At 41.4% G+C, this 14201-nt stretch overlaps 1 protein-coding gene across 1 annotated transcript; it reads left to right on the forward strand.

Moving 5' to 3' along the window:
- Positions 1–659: 659 nt before the first annotated feature.
- On the forward strand, positions 660–13003 carry LOC106591377 (tripartite motif-containing protein 16). Its single transcript, XM_045706319.2, has 6 exons — positions 660–1307; positions 1732–1806; positions 7678–7902; positions 8278–8437; positions 8563–8622; positions 8859–13003. Exons 1-6 carry the CDS (start codon positions 711–713, stop codon positions 9383–9385), a joined length of 1644 nt encoding a protein of 547 aa, XP_045562275.1. The 5' UTR covers positions 660–710; the 3' UTR covers positions 9386–13003.
- Positions 13004–14201: the final 1198 nt, after the last annotated feature.

Raw genomic sequence — 14201 nt, forward strand, 5'->3', positions numbered from 1 at the left:
TAGAACACCATCTGGAAGACAGAGACATATCATTACATACAGTATATCATAGATGACATGTATAAATCCTTACTTTATTTTTCCTGTACCACTTTCCATTCCAGTAGCCTTATTACTGGTTAGGGTTACTGCTGCTAGTACAGTGGAAGAATGAGGCATGACAGTACTTGTTACACCACTGTACTAACAGGAACAATTACACACCAATAAACACACTGTAATGTAAAGTGTTCCATCATTCTCAATGATCAGTCAATACACCCAGTATTAATTTCACCTACAGTACATTGTATCCATATCAAGTACCCCTTCCCCCATTGTAGCTAATTATCTATAACACATTATACAGTTTTATAACCATGTATGAGTTATTATGGAGGCTTATAGTTAGTATCACAGCATATCACTTTAAGACATTACAACACTCATTAAAAACATTATAGATATGTACTTCATAGAAACTGTTACCCTTTATATATTCTAACCACTCTATTTAATGTATTCCATATTAAGGGTCCTAACCTAGGAACTAAAATATTTGTCTCGATTAACATTGTGTACTCTCCATCCCTCTAACCCCACCCTCCCTCTAACCCCTCCCCTCTGGCAGAACCAGGAAGTCCCTCCCCTCCACAAACTCTCTTCTGTGGAAACTAAACTGATCTGAATCTCTTTGTCGTCTGTCTGTGTGAGAGTGAACAACCGTCCAAATGGCTCAGCAGGGAGTTCTGCTGGACCAGGACCAGTTCTGTTGTTTTGTCTGTCTGGATCTACTGAAGGAGCCGGTGGTTATTCCCTGTGGACACAGTTACTGTAGGAGCTGTATTGAGGACTGCTGGGATAAGGATGTTGAGCAAGAGGTCTATAGCTGTCCTCAGTGCAGAGAGAACTTCACTCCAAGGCCTACTCTGAGGAAAAATAACATTTTGGCTGAGCTGGTGGAGAAACTGAAGAAGACAGGACTCCAAGCTGCTCCCCCTCCTGCTCTGTGCTGTGCTGGAGCTGGAGATGTGACATGTGATGTCTGCCCTGGGACCAGAAAGCAGAAAGCCCTCATGTCCTGTCTGGCATGTGTGGACTCTTACTGTGAGACTCACCTCAAACCTCACTATGAATCTCCTGCTTTCAAGAAGCACAAGCTGGTCAAAGCCACCGCACAACTACAGGAGAAGATCTGCTCTCATCATGGTAATCTGCTGGAGGTTTACTGTCGTACCGATCAGCAGTGTATCTGTCTGCTGTGTGTGATGGATGAACATAAAGGCCATGATACAGTGTCAGCTGCAGCAGAGAGGACTGAGAAACAGGTAAGACCAGAACAACTTGTTGGTGACTGTCTGATAAACAAAGAATTAAAGATACAGTAGAAACTAAGGCTGTTTGAATATGAGATCATTCAAATGAAATGGATCCCCAGCAGAACAAATATGGACACAAACCTTGATTATATAGATATGTTAACCTAGATTCTCCAAATATATCACCATTTTCTAAAGTCAAACACTATTATCATTCTGAATACTCTTTTGTGACTTCAAAGTTCAGTGTCAACCCTTGATACATTTTTGTCTACTGTTAAAACTATAATCATTCACATAGCAACGTAATAATATAATTTCACACAGATACATTTGAATCCTTCCTCTCTATGGGCCCTATGTCACATTACTATACTATTGATCTACTGGACAAATAAAGCTTGATAGCGCATTGAAGAGTGATTCTCCACAGAGGCAGCTGGGGATGAGTCAGCAGAAGGTCCAGCAGAGATTCCAGGAGCTCCAACAGGCTGTGGAGTCTTTCAAGGTGAGTATTGTTGACCAGAGGAGACACACCATTTCACTTCTCTCCTTCAGTGAGAGTGAGAGAGTGAGAGAGAGGCCCCTATCCAATCCCACTTACCCCACTGTGGGGAACAGGCTGTCTGGACCCCTTTCAGAGAATAGACTGCTTAATGTAACTGACGGGATATGAACCCAGGTCTACTGTGGGAGAAACCAACATCTTGACCATTATACCAAGAGAACATTCCCTATTGGGCCGTGATCACACTGATTTAGAAGTCGCAAGCGGGGCTACCTCATCACATAACCATGAGTAACCATGACTGACTCATGTCCCCTATACATTAACATGGACCTCTCTCTCTCTCAATTCAATTCAAAGATCTTTATTGGCATGGGAAACATATCTTTACTATGCCAAAGCAAGTGAAGTAGATAATAAACAATCACGAATGAACAGTAAACATTACACAATATTTATTTTCAAAAGAATAGAGACATTTCAAATGTTATTATTCAAGTGCATACAGAGAGAGCCATGCGCCAGACTTAGTTCTGGAGGTGAAATGGAAATGAATGAGGGAGAGTTAACCTCTATGGGCTAGGTGGGACGCAAGCGTCCCACCCGTGGTGCACTCCATCAACAGCAGGTGCATTTCAAGAGCGGCAAATTTGAATCCAAATAAATGTCAAAATTCAAATTTTTCAAACATACAACTATTTTACACCCTTTGAAAGATAAACATCTCCTTAATCTAACCACGTTTTACGATTTCAAAAAGGTTTTACGGCGAAAGCATAAATTTAGAGTATGTTAGGACAGTACATTTACAAGAGTTGTGTGTAATGTTTTGTCAATTCAAAGACAGGGTCACCAAAACCATAAAACCAGCTAAAATGATGCACTAACCTTTTACAATCTCCATCAGATGACACTCCTAGGACATTATGTTAGACAATGCATGCATTTTTAGTTGTATCAAGTTCATATTTATATCCAAAAACAGCGTTTTACTATGGCATTGATGTTGAGGAAATCGTTTCCCTCCAATAACCGGCAGTCAAGTCAGCACCACAAATTAAATAATTAAAATTAGAAAACATTGGTAAAATATTATATTGTCATTTAAAGAATTATAGATTTACATCTCTTGAACGCAATCAACTTGCCAGATTTAAAAATAACCTTACTGGGAAATCACACTTTGCAATAATCTGAGCACTGCGCCCAGAAAAATACGCGTTGCGATACAGACTAGACGTCATGTTGGGGAGATCTAAAATCGAAAATACTATGTAAATAATCCATTACCTTTGATTCTCTTCATCAGATGTCACTTCCAGGTATCACAGGTCCATAACGAATGTAGTTTTGTTCAAAAAAGCTCATCATTTATGTCCAAAAATCTCCGTCTTGTTAGCACATGATGTAAGCCAGCCGGACTTCTCGTCATGAACGAGGGGAAAAAATATATTTCCGTTCGTTCAAACATGTCAAACGTTGTATAGCATAAATCATTAGGGCCTTTTTTAACCAGAACATGAATAATATTCAAGGTGGACGACTGCATACTCTTTTATAACGTATTGGAACGAGGGTACCCAACATGAACTCGCGCGCCAGGTGTCTAATGGGACATCATCGTTCCATGGCTCTTGTTCGGTCAGATCTCCCTCCAGAAGACTCAAAACACTTTGTAAAGGCTGGTGACATCTAGTGGAAGCAATAGGAAGTGCCAAAATATTCCTCAGCCCCTGTGTTTTTCAATGGGATAGGTTTAAAGGTAATACAACACATCAGGTATCCACTTCCTGTCAGAAAATGTCTCAGGGTTTTGCCTGCCAAATGAGTTCTGTTATACTCACAGACACCATTCAAACAGTTTTAGAAACTTTAGAGTGTTTTCTATCCATATATAATAAGTATATGCATATTCTAGTTACTGGGTAGGATTAGTAACCAGATTAAATCGGGTAAAAAAAAATTATCCAGACGTGCAAATGCTGCCCCCTAGCCATAACAGGTTAACCACGTGGTATGGTTAAAGTTAATTAGAGGGATGCAGGGTCAAACCTATTGGCCAACTCGTAATGGAGTGGAGGCCTGGTCTGAAGAAAGTAACCCTGGGTGGGGGTTTTATTCGGAATGACAGAAAAAGGCTGTCTCATGACGCCAGGTCTTGTCTGTGTCCCTGGGGGCGTGGCGATGACTGAGTTAAGCTTTGAACAGAAATACAATTCTATCACATTAACATCAGTACATAGCCTCTCAACATATTCCAAACAGCTTTAATCTTATTAAATCTTATTAACATGTCTGGGAACCTGGTCAACAGCCAGTGGAATTTTATAGATACACCTCTCCTGAATCGAACCACGTTGTCCGATTTCAAAAAGGCTTTACAGCAAAAGCAAAACATTAGATTATGTTAGGAGAGTACCCAGCCAGAAATAATCACACTGCCATTTTCAAAGCAACTAGCATGCATCACAAATACGCTAAACACAGCTAAATGCAGCACTAACCTTTGACAATCTTCATCAGATGACACTCCTAGGACATCATGTTACACAATACATGCATTTTTTGTTCGATAAAGTTCATATTTATATATAAAAACAGCATTTTACATCGGCGCGTGACGTTCAGAAAATATTTTCCCTCAAATGCTTCCAGTGAATCAGCGCTACAATTTACTAAATTTCTATTCGAAAACATTGGTCAAATATAATATTGTCATTCAAAGAATTATAGATTAACATCTCGTGAATGCAACCGCATTGCCAGATTTAAAAATAACTTTACTGGGAAATCACACTTTGCAATAAACGAGGTGCTATGCTCAGAAAAATAGGCTAGGCGATACAGGTTAGCGCCATCTTGGAGTCATCTAAAATCAAATATACTATTGTAAATATTCACTTACCTTTGATTATCTTCATCAGAAGGCACTTCCAGGAATCCCAGGTCCACAACAAATGTAGTTTTGTTCGAAAAAGTTAATATTTTATGTCCCAATAGCTCCTTCTTGTTAGCGCGTTCCGAAGGCTACTCAAAATGTATGAGGCGCGCAGGACTTGTCGTCACGAATGTGCAAAAAAAATATATTTACTTTCGTCCAAACATGTCAAACGTTGTATAACATATATCTTTATGGCCTTTTTCAATCAGAGCTTCAATAATATTCAAGGCGGACAATTGCATTGTCTTACTAAATGTTTCGGAACGAAAGGGTACCCACGGGCGCCCGCGTCATAGTAGTAAGGGCCCTCCCCCTATGACCACATTTCCAGGCCTCTCGTTTGGTCAGTTTTTACCGAAGAAGACTCAAACCACTTTGTAAAGACTGTTGACATCTAGTGGAAGCCTTAGGAAGTGCTAAATGAATCCTAACTCATGGTGTGTTTCATAGGCAAAGTGTTGAACGTGATTCCACAAATCAGATTTCCACTTCCTGCATGGAATCTTCTCAGGTTTTTGCCTGCCATATGAGTTCTGTTATACTCACAGACACCATTCAAACAGTTTTAGAAACTTTAGAGTGTTTTCCATCCAAATCTACTAATTATATGCATATTCTAGTTACTGGGCAGGAGTAGTAACCAGATTAAATCGGGTACGTTTTTTATCCGGCCGTGCAAATACTGCCCCCTAGCCCCAACAGGTTAAATACAACCATTTACATGCAAGTCCCATAGCTGAGGCTATTATATAAACCTTAGTATGGTAATATGGTACTATTGTCTCCAATGGGTATCACAAAATTGTACCAAGCGGACCAGTTCGTAGATGGATTCTTCACCGATCTTTTATACCTTCTCCAGAACATAAATGTCGTTCAGTTCCCCAATTCTGTGAGTTGGAAGAATTTCCTTTGTCTCTCTATGAAACCCCTCTCTGTCTCAACTGGGTCATGCGGCAGGACATTCTCCTTTAGAATTTTACGACCGCCTACACAGGGCCTGGGTAGGGAGAGGTAGGTAGGGGGATGGTGCAAGGGGGAGGGGGTCAACTGTGCTCCCTGTTCCCAGAGCGAGGGCAATGTCATGACACTGGGAACAATGGGTTAACTGCCTTGTTCAGGGGCAGAGCGACAGATTTTTACCTTGTCAGCTTGGGGATTCAATTCAGCAACCTTTCGGTTACTGGCCCAGCGCTCTAACCACTAGGCTACCTGCTGCCCGGCCCAATGCTCTAACCAGTAGGCTACCTGTCGCCCGGCCAAACGCTCTAACCACTAGACTACCTGCTGCCCTTTCACAGAGGTCTAGTTTACATTTACATGTGAGTCATTTAGCAGACACTCTTATCCAGAGCCACCAGGGTTAAGAGCCCAAATCTGCCAAAAAAGGCGTTTTACAGATTTTCACCTAGTCTGCTCGGGGATTCGAACCAGCCACCTTTCAGTTACTGCCCAACATTCTTAACCACTAGATTACAAACCACTAAATGTTAAACACAAAGTCAAATGGTCGTAGATAAATGGTAAGCTGGTTAAATAAAAGACTGCTGTTATAACTTTCAGACTGCCATTGTTTTGGGGAAATAGGGACATGTCTATTTCTCCAATTACCTCTAATAGATGTATTTATTTTAATGGTTTGTAGTTCTACACCATTTTAATCAGGATAACTTATTGTTTCTAATGATGTAAGTTTGAGCAGCTTAGTTATGGTATGTCTGTTTATTTCACTAAATATCTCACAATGTGTAAACTTAGATGTATTCATGTCTGACACCATTTTAATCAGGATAATCTTATCTTTCTAATGACATAAGGTTGGGCAGCGTCCTCTGCTGTCATCGATCGCTGACCAGAAATAGTCAGAAGTTGCCCGTTTTTTCCTACTTCCTGGTAATGCAGACATAAACACACTTGACACCATCGAGGTGCAGATGTTTACTTTCTATACCAGTTGTTATTTTTCAGTTTGGTCCTAAGAACAGGTTTTAGTGGTAAAATAAAGAGGTAGACATTTTTTGGTGCCATTTAGGTGAAATGGAATTGGGTTTGTGGCTGGATCAGCAGAACTTCATCATGTGGCCGGAGAGACTGAATACAGTAGGGATTTCTATGCTGCAGTACTGAGGGCCTGGCAGCTGCTGAGACCCACACAAGAGGGGGGTATGGGAAGAGCCCATCTTCCACAATCCACTGATCACTCGGGTTTGGTGGACCTGGAGAGCAGGGTGGCAGCGTTCTGACTCAAAGCAGCACAGCGGCTACTGTACCGTACGGAGGTGGGCTTAGCGGGAGTGAAGGGGCATCAGTGGCGGAGGGTTGTGGGGGCTGAGAGCATGGCAGGGTATAGGTGGAGGGTGCTCTATAAGCTCCCAGTGCTGGAAAGGTCAGGGGTCATCCAGTGGGGGTATTACATGGAGCCCTGGACACCAATAGCTGGTTGGCTCAGGTTGACCTGGGAGTTGGGGAGGGGTGTCCGTTTTCTACAATGACAGACTGTTCATCAGGTTTTTTCTGTGTTGCCAGGGTAATGCTATTACTGTTGACACCTTAGGGTTGCGTTTGAGTTTTACAAAATGATCAACATTGTAGAGATGTTTCAGGAGGTATGGGGGCTCAGGGGGGCTGTCTGTACGGCTGTAGAGGAGGGGCTGTCTGTACGGCTGGAGAGGAGGGGCTGTCTGTACGGCTTGAGAGGAGGGGCTGTCTGTACGGCTTGAGAGGAGGGGTTGGCTGTTCGGTTGGAATGTGGTGCTGGATGGTGTATTGTACTGTGATGTTGAGTACTGTATAATGTGATTGTGTGGAGGTTGTGGTGGCACCCAATGTGTTTTTAGGAGGGGGGGGGGGGGGTGTTAGTGTAATGAGGATGACAAGTAAGTGTCTCTGTCTCTCTCTCTCTGTGTCTCTCTCTCTATCTCTCTTAACAGCGCTCTGCACAGGCAGCAGTGGAGGACAGTGATCAGATCTTTACTGAGCTGATCCGCTCCATTGAGAGAAGGAGCTCTGAGGTGAAGGAGCTGATCAGAGCCCAAGAGAAGGCTCAAGTGAGTCAAGCTGAAGGACTCCTGGAGCAACTGAAGCAGGAGATGAGGAAGAGAAGCACTGAGCTGGAGCAGCTCTCACACACAGAGGATCACATCCATTTCCTCCAGGTAACTAAACTGCCTTGTTACATGTGATATGAAATTAACTTAATGTGAAACTATTTATCTGAATCATTATGTTGTCCTGTCTGTCTCTCTTTCCCTCTCTCCCTCTCTCTGTCTGCACCCTCTCTCTGTCCCTCTCTCTCCCTCTGTCCCTCTCTCTCTCTCTCTCTGTGTCCCTCTTTCTCTCTCTGTGTCCCTCTTTCTCTCTCTGTGTCCCTTTTTCTATCTCTGTCCCTCTCTCTCTCTGTCCCTCTCTCTGTCCCTCTCTCTCTCTGTCCCTCTCTCTCTCTGTCCCTCTCTCTCTCTGTCCCTCTCTCTCTGTCTCTCTCACACTCTCTCTCTCTCTGTCCCTCTCCCTCTCTCTCTCTCTCTCTCCAGAGTTATCAGTCTCTCTCCAGTATCAGTGTATCTTCAGACTTACCCAGCATCGTTGTCAGTCCTCTTCAGTACTTTGGAGATGTGAGTAAGACTGTGTCTGAACTGAGAGAGAAACTAGAAGACTTCCTTAAAGGAGAATGGACCAAGATCTCCACTACAGGTGTGTTGAAAACAATAAGAACATCAACTTTAGACCATTGAAAGTTCCCTACTAGTCATATACATGTGGAATATGGTATGATGATAACATTCCCTCTCTCTGTCAATGTGTTTGTGTGTCTGTAGTGAATATAGTGGATGTTTTACTGCCTCCAGAGCCCAAGACCAGAGAACAGTTGTTACAATGTGAGTCTCTTTATTGTGAAGTAACTAACAGTCTCTTTTTACTGACACTCCTAACAATCCCTCTAGAAATATATAGCATTAGTAGATCTAATCAAAGACCGGGTATCTCTCTGACTCCTCATATTTCGCTAATTTGATCTCTGCTGTGCTCTAATCAAAGACAGGGTAGATACAGTATCTGACTTAACTTATTGTGCTGACTCCCCTCATTGGTCTCTGCTCTGCTCTTCTCCCAGATTCCTGTCAGCTCACACTGGACCCAAACACAGCAAACACACTCCTCTCTCTGTCTGAAGGGAACAGAAAGGTGACCTGTACAGACAAAGACCGAACATATCCTGACCATGGAGACAGATTCACCAAACAGAGGCAGGTTCTGTGTAGAGAGGGTCTGTCTGGTCGCTGTTACTGGGAGGTGAAGTGGACTGGTGATGTTTATACAGCAGTCTCATATAAAGACATCAGCAGAACAGGGTCAGGTGGTGGATTTGGACACAATAACAAGTCCTGGAGTTTACAGTACGATAGAGGTAGTTATTGTTTCAGACACAATAATGTTTTGACTAAAGTATCAGGCCCTCAGTCCTCCAGAGTAGGAGTGTACCTGGATCACAAGGCAGGTACTCTGTCCTTCTACAGTGTCTCTGACACAATGACCCTCCTCCACAGTGTCCAGACCACATTCACTCAGCCCCTCTATCCTGGGTTTAGGCTCTATGGTACTGCTGAGCTGGTTAACCTCTTAGTGACCCCTTGGAGATAGTATCCCGTTAACGGACAAAATAGCAGGGCGAGGAATTCAAAACTACAAAAATCTCATAATTCAAATTTCTCACACATACAAGATTTATACACCATTTTAAAGATAAGATTCTCGTTAATCCAACCACAGTGTCTGATTTCAAAAAGGCTTTATGGCGAAAGCAAAACATTAGATTATGTTAGGACATCACCTTGACAAGAATAACCACACAGCCATTTTCCTAGCAAGGAGATGCGTCACAAATACATGATAGATAGCTAAAATTAGGCACTAACCTTTGACGATCTTCATCAGATGACACTCATAGGACATCATGTTACACAATACATGTATGTTTTGTTCGATCAAGTTCATATTTATATCTAAAAACCCCATTTTACATTGGCGCGTAATGTTCAGAAATATTTTGCCTCCAAAACTTCCGGTGAATGAGCACAATGAGCACACATATTACAGAAATACTCATCATAAACGTTGACAAAATATATAACAATTACTTAAAGAATTATAGATACACTTCTCCTTAATGCTACCGCTGTGTCAGATTTCAAAATAACTTTACGGAGAAAGCACATTGTTCAATATTCTGAGTACAGAGTTCAGCCATCAATGCAAGCTATACAGCTAGCCGCCAAGTCATGGCATCAACAAAACTCTAAATTAGTGTTATAAATCTTTCCTTACCTTTGCTGATCTTCGGCGGAATGCACTCGCAGGACTCCCACTTCCACAAGAAATGTTCATTTGTTCGATAAAGTCCCAAATTTATGTCCAAATACCTCAGTTTTATTGGCGCGTCCAGAACACTATTCCAAAGGCACTATGCGGGAGCGCCAAACAATAGACGAAAAGTCGAAAAGTTCCATTACCGTTTGTAGAAACATGTCAAACGATGTTTACAATCAATCCTTTTAACATACATAATCGATAATATTCCAACCGGACAATAGCGTATTCCTTACAGAAGAAAAAAAAAATGCTAGCCATGCGTGAATGCGCATGAAGTAACTACATGACCTGAGACAGTCCACTGCTTGAACCGGCTGTTATTACCTCAAAATTCACCATAGAATCCTCAAACAACTTTCTAAAGACTGTTGACATCTAGTGGAAGCCTTAGGAAGTGCAATATGACCAAGTTAACACTACAAATTCAATAATAAATCATTAAAAAAACTACAACCTCAGATTTCCCACTTCCTGGTTGGATTTGTCTCAGGTTTTTGCCTGCCATATGAGTTCTGTTATACTCACAGACATCATTCAAACAGTTTTAGAAACTTCAGAGTGTTTTCTATCCAAATCTACTAATAATATGCATATCCTACCTTCTGAGTCTGAGTAGGAGGCAGTTTAATTTGGGCACCGTTTTCATCCGAATGTGAAAATACTGCCCCCTATCCTTAACATGTTTTAAACTGCAGTAGGGTCCACATAGATACTAGTCATGCTGGTGTAGTCTATAGCTGAGCTGGTTAAACTGTAGTAGGGTCCACATAGATACTAGTCATGCTGGTGTAGTCTATAGCTGAGCTGGTTAAACTGTAGTAGGGTCCACATAGATACTAGTCATGCTGGTGTAGTCTATAGCTGAGCTGGTTAAACTGTAGTAGGATCCACATAGATACTAGTCATGCTGGTGTAGTCTATAGCTGAGCTGGTTAAACTGTAGTAGGGTCCACATAGATACTAGTCATGCTGGTGTAGTCTATAGCTGAGCTGGTTAAACTGTAGTAGGGTCCACATAGATACTAGTCATGCTGGTGTAGTCTATAGCTGAGCTGGTTAAACTGTAGTAGGGTCCACATAGATACTAGTCATGCTGGTGTAGACTATAGCTGAGCTGGTTAAACTGTAGTAGGGTCCACATAGATACTAGTCATGCTGGTGTAGTCTATAGCTGAGCTGGTTAAACTGTAGTAGGGTCCACATAGATACTAGTCATGCTGGTGTAGTCTATAGCTGATCTGGTTAAACTGTAGTAGGGTCCACATAGATACTAGTCATGCTGGTGTAGTCTATAGCTGAGCTGGTTAAACTGTAGTAGGGTCCACATAGATACTAGTCATGCTGGTGTAGTCTATAGCTGAGCTGGTTAAACTGTAGTAGGGTCCACATAGATACTAGTCATGCTGTGTAGTCTATAGCTGAGCTGGTTAAACTGTAGTAGGGTCCACATAGATACTAGTCATGCTGGTGTAGTCTATAGCTGAGCTGGTTAAACTGTAGTAGGGTCCACATAGATACTAGTCATGCTGGTGTAGTCTATAGCTGAGCTGGTTAAACTGTAGTAGGGTCCACATAGATACTAGTCATGCTGGTGTAGTCTATAGCTGAGCTGGTTAAACTGTAGTAGGGTCCACATAGATACTAGTCATGCTGGTGTAGTCTATAGCTGAGCTGGTTAAACTGTAGTAGGGTCCACATAGTTACTAGTCATGCTGGTGTAGTCTATAGCTGAGCTGGTTAAACTGTAGTAGGGTCCACATAGATACTAGTCATGCTGGTGTAGTCTATAGCTGATCTGGTTAAACTGTAGTAGGGTCCACATAGATACTAGTCATGCTGGTGTAGTCTATAGCTGAGCTGGTTAAACTGTAGTAGGGTCCACATAGATACTAGTCATGCTGGTGTAGTCTATAGCTGAGCTGGTTAAACTGTAGTAGGGTCCACATAGATACTAGTCATGCTGGTGGTGATGGTCCCCAGATGTGATGATTCATTCTACTCTGTTTTATGTACAATGATTTAACTGATTTGATCTTCAGATGTTCTGAATTAAAATAAACATTCAATGTATTCATATTTATTATAGTGCAATGTTTTAATCTTGTACATTTCCATGAATCATGATGTATGATGTTGATGTATATTGATTGTCATTCAGAACCATTGATATGTTTTCTCAATTGGTCAAGTTTTCCATAGTGGCGTTGAACAGATAGAAACTAAACTACATGGACTGGTTTCCTGGACATGGAACAGATAGTAACTAAACTATATGGACTGGTTTCCTGGACATGGATCAGATAGTAACTAAACTATATGGACTGGTTTCCTGGACATGGAACAGATAGTAACTAAACTATATGGACTGGTTTCCTGGACATGGATCAGATAGTAACTAAACTATATGGACTGGTTTCCTGGACATGGAACAGATAGTAACTAAACTATATGGACTGGTTTCCTGGACATGGAACAGATAGTAACTAAACTATATGGACTGGTTTCCTGGACATGGAACAGATAGTAACTAAACTATATGGACTGGTTTCCTGGACATGGAACAGATTAAGTGTGAAAAAAGAATGTTCAATGTAGATGTCCAGGAAACCGGCCCTAAATTTGTCATCTTTCATCCTCCCATACTGCTCAGTCCAGCACCATTAAACCTGTCCAGCAGGTGGTGCTATTGACCAAACAATAAAACCAGCAGATATCTTGACTTGCCACTCAGTATATCAGTAATGTTCAGAATAGTACTTTAATATCATTGGAGATTGATGGTCTTTTTAATCCACTATCCAGAGTCAGGAACAGATGAAGTTAGGTCTGCTACTGTTCAGTGATTAAATATGATTTATGGTGATGGGAAATAAAAAATCCAACACTAAACTTAATCTAGTAATAGTTTTCCTTTGTTATTTATTCCAAGGTGTGTCTTTAACTTGTAAACGGATTGTGTGGAGGTGAGCTAGTGGTGTGGCTGATAGAATAGAATTTAAAGGGAGGCGGGAGGAAGAGGGGAGGAGTGAAGGGCTGTTCAAGAAACCAGATGAGGAAGAGTAAGATGTTCAGCGGAATTACTGTCTCTGTTCCAAATGGTTCCCTATTCCCTACGTAGTACACTATGGTGCTTCTGACCAGATTTGACCTGATTTACCATTTCGGATAGTTTCTGGAACGCACGAACAAAACGCCGCTATTCGGATATAACGATGGATTATTTTGGACCAAACCAACATTTGTTATTGAAGTAGCAGTCCTGGGAGTGCATTCTGATGAAGACAACAAAAGGTAATCAAACTTTTATAATAGTAAATCTGATTTTGGTGAAGGCTAAACTTGCCGGGTGTCTAAATAGCTAGCCCGTGATGGCTGGGCTATGTACTTAGAATATTGCAAAATGTGGTTTCACCAAAAAGCTATTTTAAAATCGGACATATCGGGTGCATAGAGGAGTTCTGTATCTATAATTCTTAAAATAATTGTTATGCTTTTTGTGAACGTATATCGTGAGTAATTTAGTAAATTGTTAGTAAATTCCCCGGAAGTTTGCGGGGGTATGCTAGTTCTGAACGTCACATGCTAATGTAAAAAGCTGTTTTTTGATATAAATATGAACTGGATTGAACAAAACATGCATGTATTGTATAACATAATGTCCTAGGTGTGTCATCTGATGAAGATCATCAAAGGTTAGTGCTGCATTTAGCTGTCTTCTGGGTTTTTGTGACATTATATGCTAGCTTGAAAAATGGGTGTCTGATTATTTCTGGCTGGGTACTCTGCTGACATAATCTAATGTTTTGCTTTCGCTGTAAAGCCTTTTTGAAATCGGACAGTGTGGTTAGATTAACGAGAGTCTTGTCTTTAAAATGCTGTGAAATAGTCATATGTTTGAAAAATTGAAGTATTTCGCGCCACGCCCATCATTGGATATTGGAGCAGGTGTTCCGCTAGCGGAACGTCTAGATGTAGAGGTTAACTGAAGAGGAAACGTTTATATTAACTTGAATTATTATTCTAATAGTCTGTTGATCAAAACATCATGAACATCCTCTGTTGTCTGTCTAGAAACGGTGCTGTTAAA

The sequence above is a fragment of the Salmo salar genome, chromosome 23 (genome assembly GCF_965601325.2).
Source record: "Salmo salar chromosome 23, fSalSal1, whole genome shotgun sequence".
Lineage (NCBI taxonomy): Eukaryota > Metazoa > Chordata > Actinopteri > Salmoniformes > Salmonidae > Salmo > Salmo salar.

Bases quoted from the DNA above. Each gene is read 5' to 3' on its own strand.
- LOC106591377 (XM_045706319.2), top strand. From the start codon at position 711: ATGGCTCAGCAGGGAGTTCTGCTGGACCAGGACCAGTTCTGTTGTTTT. The intron at 1,308-1,731 runs GTAAGACCAGAA...GATTCTCCACAG, and splicing joins CAGAGAGGACTGAGAAACAG to AGGCAGCTGGGGATGAGTCA. The intron at 8,623-8,858 runs GTGAGTCTCTTT...CTCTTCTCCCAG, and splicing joins CAGAGAACAGTTGTTACAAT to ATTCCTGTCAGCTCACACTG.